Consider the following 18,136-nt stretch of genomic DNA (forward strand, 5'->3'; position numbering starts at 1 on the left):
AAGCAGGTGCTCAGTCAATGATATCTTGTTAGAATGATCTAAGGACCCCTGGTCAGTGGTGAGAAACTGGCCTGAGCTTCTCCAGGGAAGCTGGAGAGTCCCTCAGTCCCTCTCCTGCCTCTGGCCTCACAGGCCATCGAGGTCTCACAGAGAAAAAAGGGGGTGGGGCAGGAGAAGTGTTATGATGGAGTGTTGACCACAATTCATACTCTGGACCTGTATCGGGGCTACATTCTGCTTTGATGAGCTCAGGTTGGGCCCCTTCCATAGGACTCACCTGCTCCCAATCCAAGGCCTTGGCCACCTGTAGCTCACCCTTCTTGGGGTGGATGGCAAAGTGCCCGAGCTGGTTCCCTCCTACCAGACTATAAAAGATGGCATTATTCAGGGGTCCATCTTCATCAGTGGCTGACACCTGCAGTGGAGGGGGGTAATGGCTGTGAATTGAGGGGCAAGAAGGAACAGAGAGGAATCTTGGTCCCTGGGAGTATAGGAGGCATAGACAGGTTTCCTCCCCAATGGCTGGACCACAGTCATCCTTGCCAAAGAAATCTCATTGTTTATATTCCAATATGGACTTCAGCATGCTGTGGTTCATTCATTTATCCACTCATTTATTCATTTACCCATGGACCCACACCAATAGGGTGCTAGGCCCTGTGTTAGGAGATAAGGGATGTGGCAAAATGAACATGTCCACAAAAAGCTTAATGTCTAATTTATGGATAATTCTAATTTGGGGGCAAAGTATGATCAGCTTAAGAAAGATGATCAGGGCCCTGGCCGGTTGGCTCAGCGGTAGAGCGTCGGCCTGGCGTGCAGGGGACCCGGGTTCGATTCCCGGCCAGGGCACATAGGAGAAGTGCCCATTTGCTTCTCCACCCCACCCCTCCTTCCTCTCTGTGTCTCTCTTCCCCTCCCGCAGCCAAGGCTCCATTGGAGCAAGGATGGCCTGGGCGCTGGGGATGGCTCCTTGGCCTCTGCCCCAGGCGCTACAGTGGCTCTGGTCTCAGCAGAGTGACGCCCCGGAGGAGCAGAGCATTGCCCCCTGGTGGGCAGAGCGTCGCCCCTGGTGGGCGTGCCAGGTGGATCCCGGTCGGGCGCATGCGGGAGTCTGTCTGACTGTCTCTCCCCGTTTCCAGCTTCAGAAAAATACAAAAAAAAAAAAAAAAAAAAAGAAAGAAAGATGATCAGCATAGAAAACGTAGTGATAAATTCCAGTAGGGGAGATGAGATAAGGATTCACAAGAGCCTGAAGGATAAGGATGGTTTTTGGGAGTGGAGCCCGCATTCCACGCAGGTGAAACAATATGAGCCCAGAGGTGGGAAAGTACAGAGGATGTCTGGGGAAAAGCACCCCTTCCTTGTGGCTGGAGCACAGGGCACAGGTCAGGGAGTGGAGGAGAGCTAAGACTAGAAGGCAGAATGGATGAAGGAGCACAGAGAACCTTGGATATGGGCATACAGAATGTCACTCTATGTAGCTGGGAACAATTCCATATTTAAATGCAAAGAGGTGTTATTTGATCTTCACCTCCCATAAGGACACTCCATGTCATGGACTGCTCAACCAGGTCTTTCTCCTTTCTCAGGCTTTGGAGGCTCTAATAGTCTCCTGGGCCTTGCCCCATTCTATCAGTACTTGATATAGATCTTGTGAAACATGTCCCTGAGACATTATGTCATGAGAGACAGTTTGGCCAAGGAGCTACACATCAGAGTCAACTCTGCAGTATATGAACTGATAAACTAATCCGTGCCCATAGATGACAGGGGAAGGGAGAGAGAGGAACCCAACCAGAGTCCATGTCCCCCAAACAGCAGAATTGCAAGTCCTTACTGTGAGCACAGTGTCACCCACGATGGCGTTCTCTAAGACACTCGTGCTGTACAGATCCTGGAGGAATCTGGGTCGGTGTTCGTTGATATCCGTGACGTTGACCACGATCGTGGTCATGTCACTGAGGGAGGAAGAGCCCTTCCGGCTGCACTCAATGGACAGGAAGTACTTGGGGCTTGTCTCAAAGTCCAGGCTCCTGTTGACGTACAGGATCCCTGAAGAAAAAAGAGGTGACAGGAGGATTGAGGTGGTTGAGGACTCAAATAAAGAGGAAGAGGAAAACACTAGAGGCAGAGGGCTGAGAGGCCTTGAGTCAGAGCCCAGGAGAGGCAGCTCAGGATGGTTAGGAGAGACAGCTCTCCCCCATTACCTCCTTTATCATCCCCTTCTTCATCTCCCTTTTCACTTACCCTCCTTCATTTCCTCCCTCTCTCTCTCCACCTCCTCTCATTATCCTTATTAGTGTTCTCAATGGCAGAGGTTCCCTCATTTATTTCTGTAATATTTATTTCACTAAGATCTCATTAAATCTGTAATAGTAAATCTACCTATGTAGTGTTGCTTTGAGATTCTGAAATTTATAAATGGTGTTAGTTTACATATACCATTCTATAACGTGCTTTTAAAACTCAATACAAGATTTTTAGAAATTAAAAGAAGGAACTACCTACATTAGATCAATAATAAGCCCATGGAACATGAAAACTTCCTATGTTGTAGGTGACTCAACTGATGCTCCCAACAGCTAAGTGACCTGCCCAGGCTCGCTCAGCTGGTAAATGACAGAAGTTCAATTACAAAGAGCTTTATAATACCCAAAGTTGTTCAGCAGATATGTTAGGGCATAAATTTATTCTCCTGAGAACTGGAAAAAGAAAAGAATAAGGGCCGTTCCTGCATAACCAAATAGTTAACGGTGGAAAATGTTTTTATAAAAGAATTGCAACAAGTAAATGAATGAGAAATGATAGGATTGGAAAATCACCATTTTGTAGCTCCAAATGAAGTAATATTAATATATCTAGGAAATAGTCATCAAAGGCTGCTAACACCAACAGAAGGAGGTCTGATGAAGAACACTATATTGGGTTTATCAGGCTGACAACTCCAAGCCCACCGTCGATCTTAACCTCAGAAAAAAGAACCATCAGCCTCCCAACATAGTGCAAAGGAGAGTCCAACATGGTTTGCAAATTGTTGCCAAAAACCTGAGCTCGAAACTGATCAAGATTTTTGATCCAAATGTCATTTATAAAACATAGAAGGGCTAAAGAAATATGTTATATGATGATTTCATAAAGCTACAGCTAACCAATCTAAAATATAAAAAATTCTGACCAACACATGACCCATGTTTTTTATTAACTAAATGGCAGGGGGAAATAAAGAGTAAGAGGAAAACACTAGAGATTAAAGGAGACTTGGAGATACTGCATATAAACCAAATGCAGTCTGTGGACATTTGGGGGATGTTGACAGACAAACCAACTCCAAAAAGACATTTACAAAATAATCTGATGTTTTCTGGCTAGATATTAGACAATATTACGGAATTATCTTTCAGGTGTGATAATGGTGTTGTGGTGGTGTTTATAAAAGGAGTTCTTAAAAAAAAATAAATAAATAAATAAAAGGAGTTCTTATCATTCAGACATACCACTGAAGTATTTATAAACAAAGTGATATGGCGTCTGGGATTTGCTTTAAAATGACTCAGCAGTGGGTAGATACGGGTGGGTGACAGGTGACTATGAAACCAGATGGGTCTGTGTCGGTAATTCCTAAAGCTGCGGGATAGGACCAGGAAGTTTACACTGTTTTCTATTTTTTATTTGTTTAAAGTCTTCATAATACACACTTTAATACAATATTGCCCAGCGGTAGGCGGCTGCTTTAGGAAGCAGATAGCAATATTGCAGGGGTGACGTGGGGAGGACTCCGCACGGGGCGTGGTCTGACCTGGGGAGCCCCTTGGGCCCTTCCATGAGGTTCTGTGTCTGAGTTAGACTTCTGTGGCTAGGAGCAGAGAGCCGGTTTCTTAGTTCTCACTCTCCATTAAAGAAAGGGAAATTCAGTGGGGGGGGGGCTCTAGGCGCGAAGCAGGCAGCTGTGTCCTCAGCTGCTTAAGCCCCCACATTCCAGTAAGTGCTTTCACATCTGCAGACAAGAATGGAGGGCCCCTGGGTGCAGAAGGGACCTGGTACCTGGGAGATGCAGAGTGAAGAAAGGGCCAGAGGAGGCTGGCCAGAAGGGGCTGTGTGGGGCAGGAGGCCCTGCATGTGAGTAACCCAGCCTGGGGCAGGGACAGCCTCAGGAGCTCTCTCACCTGTGCGGGCATCCAGGCGGAACCTCCCCTGCTCATTCCCGCTGACTATGCGGTAGCCGGTCTTCTCAGAACCGGGCCGGGTGAGGGTGGCCAGCTGCAGCACCTCTGTGCCGAGTGCGGCGTTCTCGGGCACCTGCACGCTGTGCTCTGTGTTCAGGAACACGGGCAGGTAGTCTTCGAGGCCCACCACGGACACCGTGACGGTGCCCAGTGTGGACAGCGGGATCGGGGTGCCTAGGTCAGAGGCACGGACGGTGAGCTGCAGGGCCGCCTGCGGCCTGACCCGCAGGGGCTTCTCCAGCCGAATCACTCCCGTGGTGGCTTCGATGGAAAAGTGGCCTTCTGCAGAGTCCGTCAGGGAGTAGACCACCTGGGCATTGGTGCCTGTGGGGGAGACCGAGGGCGTTTGAAGGTTAAAGGTAAACTGGTGCAAGGTCAGCGGATGTGTCATACCGGGTGGCGGGATTGGACACATGTGACTGAAGACACTCAGCGTCCTCCACCCTGAAAGGGAAGCTTGGGGCTGAAGCAGATAGTCACCACCTCCTAGTCTTGGCAGGATGTCTAGCAGATCGTCGTGGCTGCAGAGGGCAGGACCAGGACTGATGATTGTCAGCTCCAAATAGGTAGCACTTGATAATTATCTGAGGTACCATGGAAAGCGGGGCTGCCTAGAAGTAGGGAGCTTCCTGTCTCTGGAGGTGAGCAAGCACTGGCTAATTGAGCATTTACAGGGCCTGGCTGTTGGCCCTCCCTAGAACTCCCACTTCCCTTCGAAATCTCTCACCTCCTTCATTGCCAAGCTAAAACTCACTTCCTCTAGGAAGTCTTAAATTTACTTTGCTGTGGTCAAACAAAAGAGGGTGTTTTGATCCCACTTTTATTATCATTATCATATTCTATGTTGATCTGGCTACTTTGACCCAAGGGCCTACCTCGGTTATAAAATCTGACTCAAGAAAATTGTGCAGACATGCACACATGACATCGAATGAATTTACCAATTTGCCTTGTAAACTTTAAAAGGAAAAGAAGTAACCCTAATGAAAATGATGTCTTTAAAATTAAAATGTAAAATGTTGAAAAGGATTCCACTTTATTGTGTAGAAAATTAATCAAGGAATTTAGCAGACTAACATTGTGCCCAAATTTGGAGTTTGTGCCCCAGATTCCTTTCCTGTGGCAAATTAATCAGAGCTGAACGATTCTGATTGGTGTATTGCAGATTAAATGTTTGCATTCCAAATGTCCTTGAAGTTAAATGGCCGTATTGCAAGGGCTCCAAGTCTGAGTGACAATGAGAAGCAATGAGGCTAATTGCCCTGTACTGGCCTCAAAAAATTGGCAAAATCTTTTGTCAGGTAGCACTGAGATTAGCATGTTTTTGACATTTTCCATGTAAGTGTCTGTAGACTTAGTGAGGAGGCACAGTTCTTACCAGTCCCAGAGCACCCCACAGGGCCGAACCCTCACCCAAGGTGTCCCCATGAGCAAATGACTTCCAGGCCTTCTCGTTCTCACCTTGGTCCAGGTCCCGAGCCAGTACCACTGCCACGGGGGTCTTAATCGTGGTGTTGTCAAAGACAGCTACAGCACAGTGGCTGGGGAAGAAGCGGGGGGCGTTGTCATTCACATCCTCCACGTGGAGGGTCACATCTGCCTGGCAAGATTGGCCACCTCCATCCGTCGCCTTGGCAACAAGGCTGTATACATCCTTCCTCTCTCGGTCTAGGGCTGTGAGTGTGGTCAGCACCCCTGGCCAGAGAAATGACAGCAGGTGAGCTTTTTCTGGGGGGACGTAACCTCAGCACATGCCTTCTAGGTATCTATGTGCAATAACACCAGCGATAGAGTTTTGTCCCAGAGAAAAGAAGTCAGTCCTCAGTATGTTAGTTTAGGAAAGAAGCTCAGCTATATCTCCTTCCTGCCCCAACCCCACTCACTTCCCTAATTCTCCCAAACATACTCCACCACCACATCATCAACTTGGCATCCACACCAACAAGCTGCAAAGAAGGGCAACTAGACAATTTCTAGCAACAAATGTATTTATCCTTTGGCCCACAATTTCACTTCTAGGAATATATCCTATAGAATAATCAATCCAATAAAGAGATTCTTTATAATAACAACATACTGAAAACATTTTATATGGGTTGTTTTTTTTAAAAAGGACTGGTTAAATATATTATGATTTAACCATACAGTAAAATACTGTGCAACCAAAATGTAATTATGATAGAGCTTTGCGTACTACCTTGCTGATTTCTCCAAGATATTGTTACTTGAAAAAAAAAAGTCACAAAATAATTATATTCTGCGTAGCAGTTTTTGGAGATGCATGGAAAACCAGTCTGATAGAATATACTCCAAGAATGCTTATCTTTGGGAGTGGGGGGACTGGTTATTATGTAGACTGTCCAACTTCTGCAAAATATACACTTACATTGTTTGAATTTTTGTACAGATATTATTTCCATATTCAGAAAAACCATACCCCCACCCCTTTTTTTACTCCCGTGATCATCCTGCAGCTGAACAAACAACAGCAGAAAGCGCTCAGGTAACCCACCTGGGGTGATTCAGCATACCCATTGAGAGTCAGGAAGGACAATGTTTTCTCCAGTCTATTCAGACAGCTTCCTGGGATACCACTCTCACCTGCCATCTCCCTGCTCAGGAATCTCCAAGCCTACTGATTTCAAGCCCAGTGCTGGCAGCTGGCCCTTGGTGAGCAGACTCTTCTGTGCTGCCTATATCCCCACACCCTTCCCTCCAGCAGCAGGACCGAGATCCCACCTCTGTGGGCTGCTCTTCCAAAGGAAGAAGACCCCACCCTGCCTTCTCCACTAGACTCTCACAGCCCCACCTTTCCCAGGTAGTCACGGTCTATCTCGCAGGACTTTCTGCTTCCCGTTCTCTGCTTTGTTCCCTAATGATAATGACAATGGCAACCACATCTATTGAACTCTTATTATGTGCCAGACCTGGGCTAGGCTTGCATATACTTTATCTCTGATTCTTGCAACAATTCAGGTTTTATTCCCAGTCTATGACATACATATCTTGAGATCATGTCTTTGACCTTGACGCTTACCTGCCTAAATCCTTCAGTGTCTCTAAAGGTGGGATTTGGCACCCCCTGTCCTGAGGATCTCATCTTTGTCCTCTCTCCTCCCTTCTGTGCACCAGTTTCTGGCCCTCTGCCAGTTCCTGATGCAGATGCTTTTTTTCAAAAACTAGGTCCTTGTATAAATTCTCCTTCTGCTTTGAATGTTTGTTCTTACTACTTACTGTACTAGTCTTTTATTCCCTGGTAAACTCCTATATGTCCTCAAGTCTCTTATGAAATGGCCTTTCTTCAGAGAAAGGCACTACCAAGCCTAAATCAAGTTCTCCTATCAAAACTTTCCTTAAAACACTGATTTTTGGCCCTGGTCAGTGGCTTAGTGGATAGAGCTTCAGCCCAGTCTATGGATGGGTTCAATTCCTGGTCAGAGCACACAGGAGAAGAGACCATCTACTTCTCCTCCCCTGCCCTCTTCCTCTCCCTCTTCCTCTCTTGCAGCTAGTGGCTCAATTGGTTCAAGTGTGGCCCCTGGCACTAAGGATAGCTCCACTGGAGCACATCAGCCTCAGGTGCTAAAAATAGCTTTGTACTCAAGCATTGGCCCCAAATGGGGTTGCAGAGTAGATCCTAGTCAGGGCACATGCAGAAGTCTGCCTCACTATCTCCTCTCCTTTCTCCTAAACAAACAAAACCCAAAAAAACCCTGATTTTTTTCCTTAACTCAGCACATTTCAAATCACTGATTCAATGACTGCCTTTCCTATTAGATTATAAAGGCCCAGATCTTATCTTATTAGTTTACTGATCATGTCCCTGGAATTAGTGCATTGCTTAGCACTTTCCCCAAGGACCTATCATAGTACTGGGCACTTGGTAGTTAGTAAATAAATGGCCCAATCCTGTAGTTCAGGACACCCACCTGTATGAGGATCTAGTTTAAATTCATCCTCTCCGGGACCATGCAGAGTATATGTGATCTGAGCATTGGTATCGGAGTCCAAGTCTGTTGCAGAAACTTCCAAAATGACGTGTCCTGGGGATACATCTTCACTGACTTTGCCGGTATAGAGAAGCTAGAGGTGGAAGACAAAGGAGAGGGAAGTTGTGGGAGACATACTTAGATCAGAGAAAGGCAGAGTGACAGAGAGAGGGAGAGAGACAGGAGCAGAGAAAGAGAGACTGAAGAGGAGATACACACACACACACACACACACCCACCCATGGGAAATTTAAGGTTGGGTTATATGAGGTGCTTAGGGAAGTATCCCTTATCAGAAGTGTAACTGCCCTGTCTGCATGTTTGCAAATACCCATAACCTGGAGGAGGTTATCTGTGATGGTGTGTATTAGCCATGCAGGTGTGAGGATATGCATCTGTGAGCGTGGGAGGGAGTGTCTCTGGGGGCAGGTCTCTATGGGTATATTTGGCAACAATGATCCATGCTAACAAACTGAGCCGTGGAGGGGTTTTCCCACTCGCATGGCAGATTGTGTTTGGAGAATGAAGAAGTTAGTTTATTTCCGGGTATGTTTTGCAGAGAAATGGTCCTTTGTAGAGAGCGTAGGGGGAGAGGTATAAACTATGGGTCCTAAGAAGCTTGAAGACATCTCTACTGAGAGGCCAAGGAATGACCTAGAATGATCCCTGCCCAGTGCACTAGTTTGAGGCCAGCTGGGGAGAAGGAAGGGCAGGTGTGGCCAGTGATGGCCAGCCTCAGAGATGGCCCCCTGAGTCCTTCCCCTTGCTTGTGCCCTTCACTCCAGCTTCCTTGCCCCAACTCCCACCCAGCCCCTCACCAGGCTCTCACCTGTGAGCACTGAGGGCTGTTATCATTGATGTCCAGGACAAAGATCTCCACACTGACCGAAGCCTGGAACTTGCCATCAGAAGCTGTGACTCTGAGCAAGTACTTGGCCGTGTGCTCACGGTCCAGGGTCTTCCTCGAGAAAATCCTCCACTCATCTCCAACTTGGCTGATGCCAAACTGGCCCAAGGGGTCTCCGTCTAAAAACACAAGACAGAGATTCCAGAAGCCAAGCAGCAGGAATGAACCAGGCTTTGTGCCACAGGGGCCTGCCAGTCTGTCTCTTAGAATTCCTGGGAAAGACAAAACTTTCCTCTCTTAACTAGGGACCCACAAATCTATACCAAGTCAGTGATTTCCTGTTATGAAGCATAATCATGCCTTCCAACTTCAAGGGCCACCTATTAAGTGGAGTTATTAGTGCAAGAAGTACCACTTCCAAATATATGGCCGAGGGCAGGTTTCTTATTTATTGTGCTCTGGAAAAAATTAGTGGAAGTTAAAGGGAAGCAGATTTTAATTCTATACAAGAACCTTTCAGTATCTGTTCAGCAGTAGAGGGGTGGAAAGTGATTATTAATGCTAAACTCTCTGAGGTCTTATTTTACAACTGAGGACACAGGCTAACTGGAGGATAAGATGATTACTAGGTTTGCTTCTGAGTCATTTTCCTTGACACAAATCACTGGTAGGGGAAATGGATTTCTGAAATTCTAAGATTCCAGAGTTCCAGGATTCAACTATTCCCAGAGTTGATGATATATTGACATTATTCTATTATTCAGAGATTTTAAGACTTGTATTTTTAAGTGTCTGATATAAGATGATAATATTCTATTTTCCTAAGACTCCATATTTCTTTCTTTGGTCTTTTTTTTAAAAAAATGAGAGGAGGGGAGATAATGAGACAAAGTCCCTCATACTCCCCAACTGAGATGCACCTGGCAACCCCTATCTGGAGCCGATGCTTGGATCAAATGAGCTATTTTTAGTACCTGAGGCTAACGCTGGGACCAACTGAGCAATCCTCAGCACTTGGTGCCAACACTCGAACCAATTGAGCCACTGGCTGCAGGAGGGAAAGAGGGAGAGAAGGGGCAGTGGGAGGGGAAGAGAAGCAGATGGTCGCTTCTCCTGTGTGCCCTGACTGGGAATCAAACCTGGGACATCCATATACTGAGCAGACACTCTACCATTGAGCCAGATAGACAGGGCCAAGACTCCATATTTCAAACAGCTCTGATCCAGGATCTGTCTCCAGGAGTCTATAATTCTTGGTTGGAATGTCAGGCTCAGACAGCTGTGATAGCTGAAGGAACCATGTCTGCTTCATGACATGGCACCCAGAAGAGGAAGATAAGAGACACTGAGGAGTAAAGAAACTCTTTTGGCCACTGGTTTGTTGGTTCAGCCACTGGACAGGAATTGGGGGTAATTTAAGCAGTTGGTTGGGTGTGGTTTTAATCCCAGCCCTGATGAAAGCTTGGAGTGTGACCTTGGTTGAATTTCTCCTTCTATCTGGGCTTTAGTTTTCCCATATGTGAAATGAAGGGATTGGGCTGGTATCATGTCTAAGGAAGTGTTTTTATTGTAACACCAGGTCCTGTGATTGACTAAGAAGCATTTTCTACTCTCCACAACATGGTCTAGGCAAAATACTGCTCTACAGAGTTTTCATGGATCACATAACTGTTGACACCTTCTCTGTCTCCCAGAAGCTGAGAACAGTTACAGTATCTCATTTCTATTCTATCTACTCCACCTAAAGTTCTTTGCAAAGCACTTTCCATTTTATAGAGGTCTCCCAGAACTTTGACAAATCACTTTTTACCAGCATCCTTGTCAGGTGAATGACAACAGGCCTGCCAAGTCTATGTATGGAGCAGCTGAGGTTGGGGAGGTTAATTTACTCACACTGTTAAGAAATGGCACAGCCAGGACTTAAACCCATGTCTCAGGGCACCTCTTACTGGACTTTCTCAGTGCATGCGAGTGCCTCCATCCCAAGACAGGTACCCTTACCTGTGATATAGCAGGTGACCTGTCTGTTCTGTTCAGAGGTATCAGCGTCAAAGGTTTTAAGAGTGGCCACAGTTTCGCCAGGTTCGCTATTTTCAACCACAGATCCTCTGTAGTCTTCAGAAGCAAACTGGGGAGCATTGTCATTCTCGTCTGTAATGGAGACTTCAACCAGGACCTGAGAAGATAGCTGGATGATCTGGCCATGGTCAGAGGCTATCACATAAAAGTGGTAGGTCTGGCGGGTCTCACAGTCAAGTTCTTGGAGTGTGGTGATCCAGCCGGTCTCACTGTCAACAGCAAAGAGCTCGTGGATATTATTTTCAGGGTCCACTGGCAGCCTGTAACTCACCTGGCCATCATTCCCAGTGTCCTGGTCATTGGCAGTCACTTGAATGACTGCAGTCCCCACTGGCATATTCTCAGTGAGGACAGCCTTATATGGATCGGCCTCAAAAATAGGCCTGTTGTCATTGACATCCTTCACTTGGATGTTGACAGACACCAAGGAAACCAAGTTAGTGTCATTATGGGGGCAATATGCCATCAAATCAATCTGGTACCATTTAGTGGACTCGTAGTCCATGGCCTTCCTCACCTTTAGAGCCCCTGTGTTTCGGTCCAAGGAGAAGACACCATCCCTGTTGCTCTCTGGTGTGGTGCCTTGCACTAGACTATAGATGACTGGATCTTGAGCGGCCACTGCTTTAACAGAACCAATTTCAGACCCTTCTGGAAGGTCTTCAGATGCAGAGAAAGTATATAGAGGTTCAGAAAACTTGGGCAAGGGTACTTCATTATCAACCACCTGAAGTCGTAGCTGCACCAGAGAGTTCCAGTGAGGAGGCCCCCCATCTTGGGCTTTGATTTTTAGATCAAAAACCCGATTTTCTAATCCTACCAGGCTCTCTTTCACTTTGACAACACCAGTGGTTGGGTTGATGTCAATGATCTGTTCATCCAAGTCCTCTATTGAGTCCACTGAGTAGGTGACATCTGCATTTTGACCTTCATCTGCGTCATAGGCCAGCACCTGGATAACTGGGGAATCTTTACTGACGTTGGATTGAATGGACACTGTGTACTCAGCGGCTTTGAACAGTGGGGCATTGTCATTTTCATCTGTGAGGATGATCTTCACAGTGCAGAAGGCCACTTTCCCTCCTCCATCCTGAGCCATGACCTTAATAGCAACGACTCTTTCTGTTGAGTTTTCCCGATCCAGTTTCTGCAGAGTGGTGATCTGGCCATGGGGGTTTATGGAGAACTTCTCGCCTGCTAGTTTATTGATGATGATATAATCCACAGTGCCATAAGGTCCACTATCTTTGTCTATGGCTAGTAACTCAATCACCTTGGTTCCTACCTTTGCATTCTCTGCTAACTCTGCCTCATAAACATGCTGCTGGAACTCTGGGCTGTACTTGTTGGCATTTGTCGTGTTGATATACACAGGCACAGTGGCACGGAAGACCCCATCAGAAGCACCTACCCTCAAATTGTAAGAGGAATCCAGGTGCTTTTTGCAAAGGTTCAACATAGAAATTATTCCCGATGAGCTGTTAATGGAGAAGTGCCTGTCCTGATTGCCCGAGAGAATCAGGTACTCTAGGCGAGAGGTGTCCCTGCTGTCGGGGTCAAGAGCTTGAACTTTGAGAACCAGATGTCCACAGGTTGCCAGCTCACTGACTTTGGCTTCATACTGAGGTTGCCTAAACTCTGGGGGGTTGTCATTGATGTCAGACACACCAACAACCACAAGGGTTTCACCAGTGAGTGAAGGGTTTCCTTTATCCATGGCCCTGACCTTCACATGAAAGTTCTGTTGGGCTTCATAATCCAGCTCTTGAACTGTGGACATCTCTCCTGTGCTCCCATTGATCTGGAAGAATTTGGAAACATCTGAGCCATCCTCTACGATCTCATAGGAGACATCACGGTTCTGCCCCGAGTCCTGGTCAGAAGCCAACAGTTGGATCACAGGTGTCTGAGCAGGCAAGCCTTCTGAGATGGAAGTGGTATAGACCAATTGGGAGAAAGTGGGAGGATTATCATTGACGTCCTCCACCAGGACTTCCACAGTGGCTTCGGAAAATGACCCCAGAGCTGTGTCTGTGGCTCTGACTGTGAACACATGTTTGGTCTTAGACTCATAGTCCAAAGGGCCTGTTACTGTTAGGACACCCGTCTTAAAGTCAATGGTGAACAGCATCAAGGGCTCTTCCTCCACAATGTTGTAGATGAGTCGGAGTCCCTCTGGACTCCGGGCCTGGGTGTGGAGGATGGGGGTATAGAGTGTGATATTTTCAGGCACTCTGACTTTATAGTAGGGACTCTGAAACAGTGGGTTGGATTTATTTCTTACAATGACAAGTACCTCTTCCTCAGTCTGGAGTGATGGGGTTCCTCCATCCTGAGCAATGACTTTGAGGCGATACTTATTTAAAGCTTGATAATCAAAGGGTTTCTTCAGTGATATGTCCCCAAGATAGGGGTCAATTCGAAAATATGTGTAATCTTCTGCAAATGCATATGTGACAGCACCATTTACCCCCAAGTCTTGGTCACTGGCAGATAACTGAAAGAGGACATCCCCTGGCTCTGTGCCATCTTGAATGACTGTATGATAGGGCAGATGCTTAAATACAGGGTGATTGTCATTGACATCTTCAACAGAAACTATGACAAGAGCCTGAGCCACCCGCTGCGGGGTCCGATTGTCCCTCAGTTCCACTGCCACCTCATGAGTGTCCTGCTGTTCTCGATCAAATGCCACACCTCTTGTCTGCAACACACCTGCAGATTTGACCATACGAAACATATCAGTGCCATTTAAGAGGGAGTAGTAAAGTGTGTCATTCAAATGATTCCCCTGGACACCGAGAATCACCAATGCCTTTCTGTCTTGTAAATTCTCCTTCACTGTTGCTCTGTAGACATTCTGGTCAAACTGTAAGCTTGTGTTAAGAGCTTGTGTCAAAGAAATTTTTACCAGTGCAGTATCTTGATACAGGCCATCCGAAGCCCTAATGGTGAGCTCCCGGGAGTGTCCTAGGAGAACAGAATCCAACACAGATATTCGACCACTGATGGGATGGATAGCAACAGCTGCATCAGTGTTGCCAGTTTTAATGCTATACTTGACTTCCGAGTCGTCATCGTTGGCCCACACCGTGAGAAGCTCCATTCCTCGATGGACAGGCTTCACCATTGCCACTTCATATATCTGTTCTGAGAACCTGGGAGGAGAGTCATTTATATCTCTGATGTAGATGATGACCTGGGCAGGCCTGGGTGCGAATAAGATGGGGCTTCCTTGGTCGTGGACATAGATGCTGAACTGCAAAGAGGGCATGCTCTCATAATCCATCTCTGATGTGATGGTTAGTGTTCCCATGCTGGGATCAATTTTGACAAACTTCAAGGCCTCTTGCTCCAAAATGTCGTAGACCAACAAGGAATTAGCTTCTTTGTCATTGTCAGAGGCACGAATCACAAAGGGGTTGTTGTTTTCATCCGTGATCATGCTGTACAATGGAGCTGCTTCACTAATTTGGCCCACAAACGTGGACCTTAAGAACATTGGAGCATTGTCATTTTCGTCAATGATATAAACTAGAACCATGACATCAGTAAATGCTCCCACCATATTGCTGCCTCGGATTTTCAGCTGGTAAGATGAAATCTTCTCATGGTCCAAATTCTTCTGGGTGGAAATGAGGCCAGAATATGAGTTCATGGAGAATACACCATCCTTGTTTCCCTCTCTTAACTCATAGGTAACTTCAGAGGAGCTTGTAGCTGTGACAAGGAGGATTGGGGAACCAACGGGGATTGACTCAGGAATCTCTACAAAGTACTCAGCTTTTGAAAAGATGGGGGCGCTGCTTTCTGAAGGGTAGACATGAATGATCACTGTCGCCAGGTCATGCCACCGTGGGGAGCCTTGATCTTCTGCCTTCACTGTCAGAGTATACCGGGCATGATTGGTCTGATTAAGTTTCTGGGCTAGTGTGATGATGCCTAGTAGGGCATTGATGTTGAAGAAACCCTCACTGTTCCCTGAAACAAGATAAGACAAATTAAAGCTTATTACACCCTAGAGAGGTACCAACTAGGCTTTCTAGGTCACACAAAACTAGGAGACAGTGAAATTCACATCCTGTACCAACAAGGATTTAGTTATATGGTGTATATATATATATACACACACACACACATACACATACACACAGACACACACATATAATATACATGTGAATTTTATTGTATATATGTATATACTATACATATACATATATAATAATGAACATCATGCTCTCTGAGGGCAGAGAGCAAGTCATATTCATCTCTGTCCCTCCACAGCCTCTAACTCTCTGAAGTACTAATTATTATGAAAGATAATTATAAGCTATCAAACATTACAAATTAGCTGGATACTCAACATTATCATTTTTGTTACATTAATTACCTATAATTAACACTCATCAATGATAGCAGTAACCCCTGGTGTTTGTATAGTATGCTACAGTTTACAACATGTATTAACATACGTTTTTCTCTTTTAATCTTTACAAAGACTTCTTGGCACAGGTAGTATCCTATTTTTGAGATGAAGATAACTACATAAGAGGTACAAAATCATGATGTGGCAGAAAATGAAAATTACTCCTAAGACTATGCCATACATCTTATAAAGTATGTCTAGGTCCCTTCTATTGTATGGGCACAGAGATATTATATTTTAAGATGTTGCACATACTTATAAGCATCTTCTATGTGTATAGTCATCAGTGGGTTTATATAATATACATATAAATTCTTCTATAACATGAATAGTCCCTTAGTTATTGTTCCTACTATCTTTGGAAGTGCGTTAGCTTAGGTCAGGGGTCCCCAAACTACGGCCCGTGGGCTGCATGCAGCCCCCTGAGGCCATTTATCCAGCCCCCTCCGCACTTCCGGAAGGGGCACTTCTTTCATTGGTGGTCAGTGAGAGGAGCACATTGACCATCTCATTAGTCAAAAGCATGCCCATAGTTCCCATTGAAATACTGGTCAGTTTGTTGACTTAAATTTACTTGTTCTTTATTTTAAATATTGTATTTGTTCCTGTTTTGTTTTTTTACTTTAAAATAAGATATGTGCAGTGTGCATAGGGATTTGTTCATAGTTTTTTAAATAGTCCGGCCCTCCAATGGTCTGAGGGACAGTGAACTGGCCCCCTGTGTAAAAAGTTTGGGGACCCCTGGCTTAGGTCATTCTAATCCCAGGGAAAGCTCTGGAGTGACAGCTCGCCAGAACTTAGAAAGCTTGGTACATGGTTAACTTCCAGATTCATACTGCTCATGCTCCTCCTTGTTACCAAAGCCCCTTCCCCCTTCTGGACTTATAGCCCGGCCTCTCACCTTTCAGAAGGGAGTAACGGACCTCAGCATTGGCTCCCCGGTCACCATCCATGGCTCGAACCTGGATCAGCTCTGTGCCAGGGGCTGTGGTGTCAGGAACACTCGCCTCATAGTGGAGCTGGGTGAAGTGGGGTGGGTGGAGGTTTCCATCTTCCACGTGAATGGACACCCACACAAAGTTCCTCTTAATGGGCATCTCCTGGTCTCGGACCTGTGGGCCCAAGGAGGTAATGGCATGAGTAGCAAATGGAATGGGAAGAAGATGGTTTAGATGAATGCCAATGAAAAATATACCGAATTGTAGCTTTATTCCTCTATTCCTTTAAATTTTGCTCGTATTTATGCACTTCTTTTTTTTAAAAAATAAGTATATTAATTATCGATTATTACACTTAACTATTTTAATGGATAATTTTACTTTAGGAAAAAGGCAGGAATTAACAGAGAAACGGTATTTTCCAAATTAGGTCTCGGAGAATATTAGTGCTTCAAGATGTTAGCATGTTGTCCAGGGAAAAAATTCTATGGTCAAGTAACTGTAGGGAGCACTGAATTAAATGAAGTTAAAGTTTTCTTGGCTTCAGGACTTCTCAGAGTCTTTAATACATGTTAATGTGCCCAGAGAATGATAAACTAACATATAAGAACCCTGAACCTCGAGTCAGGAAGGCTGGAATCTAGTTCTGGTTCCACCATAAAGAACTGTATGATGGTGAGCACATCTCTCTTCCTCTGTGGCCCTCAGGTGTACTATAAGAGAAATGTGCAGGATCAGGGACTAGAGAAAGGCAAGTCCATGTAGGATATAAATTTAAGGAGGCACTCACTTTCAGGGTTATAAAAGTGCAGACACAAGACCCTGGGAGTGAGTCCTCCTTAAATTTTGTGCTCTATCTAACTGGCTCATCTCACCCTGGTGTTTGCTCTGGGTGGAATGTTCTCAAACTTCCTCCCAGGTCTGACACTACATAAATCCACATTGTGCTCATGCAGTTCATGGACCAAAGAGGGAACTGTTGGGGGATATTTGGAGCAAGTGTAAGATTGCAGGAGTTTTTCTGGCAGCTGTCCCATCTCTTACTTCACTCCCAGCATCCTCTATGGAAGGTACCTCCGGCAGGCTACGAAATGTCACAACTCATCTCATGGATTATCATTATGAGCATCAGCACACCTGGCCCATCAGGGGAGAGGGAACTTCCAGCATGCCTCCAAGCGTCCACCCCCCCACATCTTCATGCACGTACATCTTACCCCATTTTCAGTTAACTCACCATAATCGTCAGCGTGTGTTGGGAAGGCCCTGAGCTCAGGTCCAGCTTCCCCACAGTTACCAGAACCCCACTGCTTGGGTCCAGCTGGAAAAGGCTGGCACTTTCTGGGTCTTGGCTGCCATGTATGGTGTAGATGAGGCCCTTGCCCTTGTCTTGGTCTGTGGCCTGAACTCGGAGGAGCTCAACCCCAGGCAGTGTATCCTGGGGAACTCTGACCTCATAATGAGCTTCCAGAAACTGGGGTCGATGGTGGTTAACATTGGCAATTATGACAATATGGACCTAGGGAGGAGAGTGAGACAGAAGGTAGACTGCAAGCTCCATAAGGTCAGGGACTTGTCCGTCTGGTTCCTCAGCATATCGTCTGTGCCTCGCACGGTGCCTGATGCATAGC

At 45.9% G+C, this 18,136-nt stretch overlaps 1 protein-coding gene across 3 annotated transcripts in view; it reads right to left on the minus strand.

The window, feature by feature from the left end:
* The window catches only part of FAT2 (FAT atypical cadherin 2), a 79,040-nt gene that overhangs the window by 19,689 nt on the left and 41,215 nt on the right, over positions 1–18,136 (minus strand). For all 3 annotated transcript variants that reach the window (XM_066273064.1, XM_066273061.1, XM_066273062.1), the window contains exons 8-16: positions 17,743–18,024; positions 16,469–16,679; positions 11,064–15,122; positions 9,045–9,241; positions 8,156–8,309; positions 5,688–5,921; positions 4,167–4,550; positions 1,841–2,055; positions 278–415 (exon numbers count right to left, since the gene is read on the minus strand). In XM_066273064.1, coding sequence (XP_066129161.1) covers positions 278–415; positions 1,841–2,055; positions 4,167–4,550; positions 5,688–5,921; positions 8,156–8,309; positions 9,045–9,241; positions 11,064–15,122; positions 16,469–16,679; positions 17,743–18,024 — 5,874 coding nt within the window. The remainder of the gene's footprint in view (positions 1–277; positions 416–1,840; positions 2,056–4,166; positions 4,551–5,687; positions 5,922–8,155; positions 8,310–9,044; positions 9,242–11,063; positions 15,123–16,468; positions 16,680–17,742; positions 18,025–18,136) is intronic.

Source organism: Saccopteryx bilineata, chromosome 4 (genome assembly GCF_036850765.1).
Source record: "Saccopteryx bilineata isolate mSacBil1 chromosome 4, mSacBil1_pri_phased_curated, whole genome shotgun sequence".
Taxonomy (NCBI): Eukaryota; Metazoa; Chordata; class Mammalia; order Chiroptera; family Emballonuridae; genus Saccopteryx; species Saccopteryx bilineata.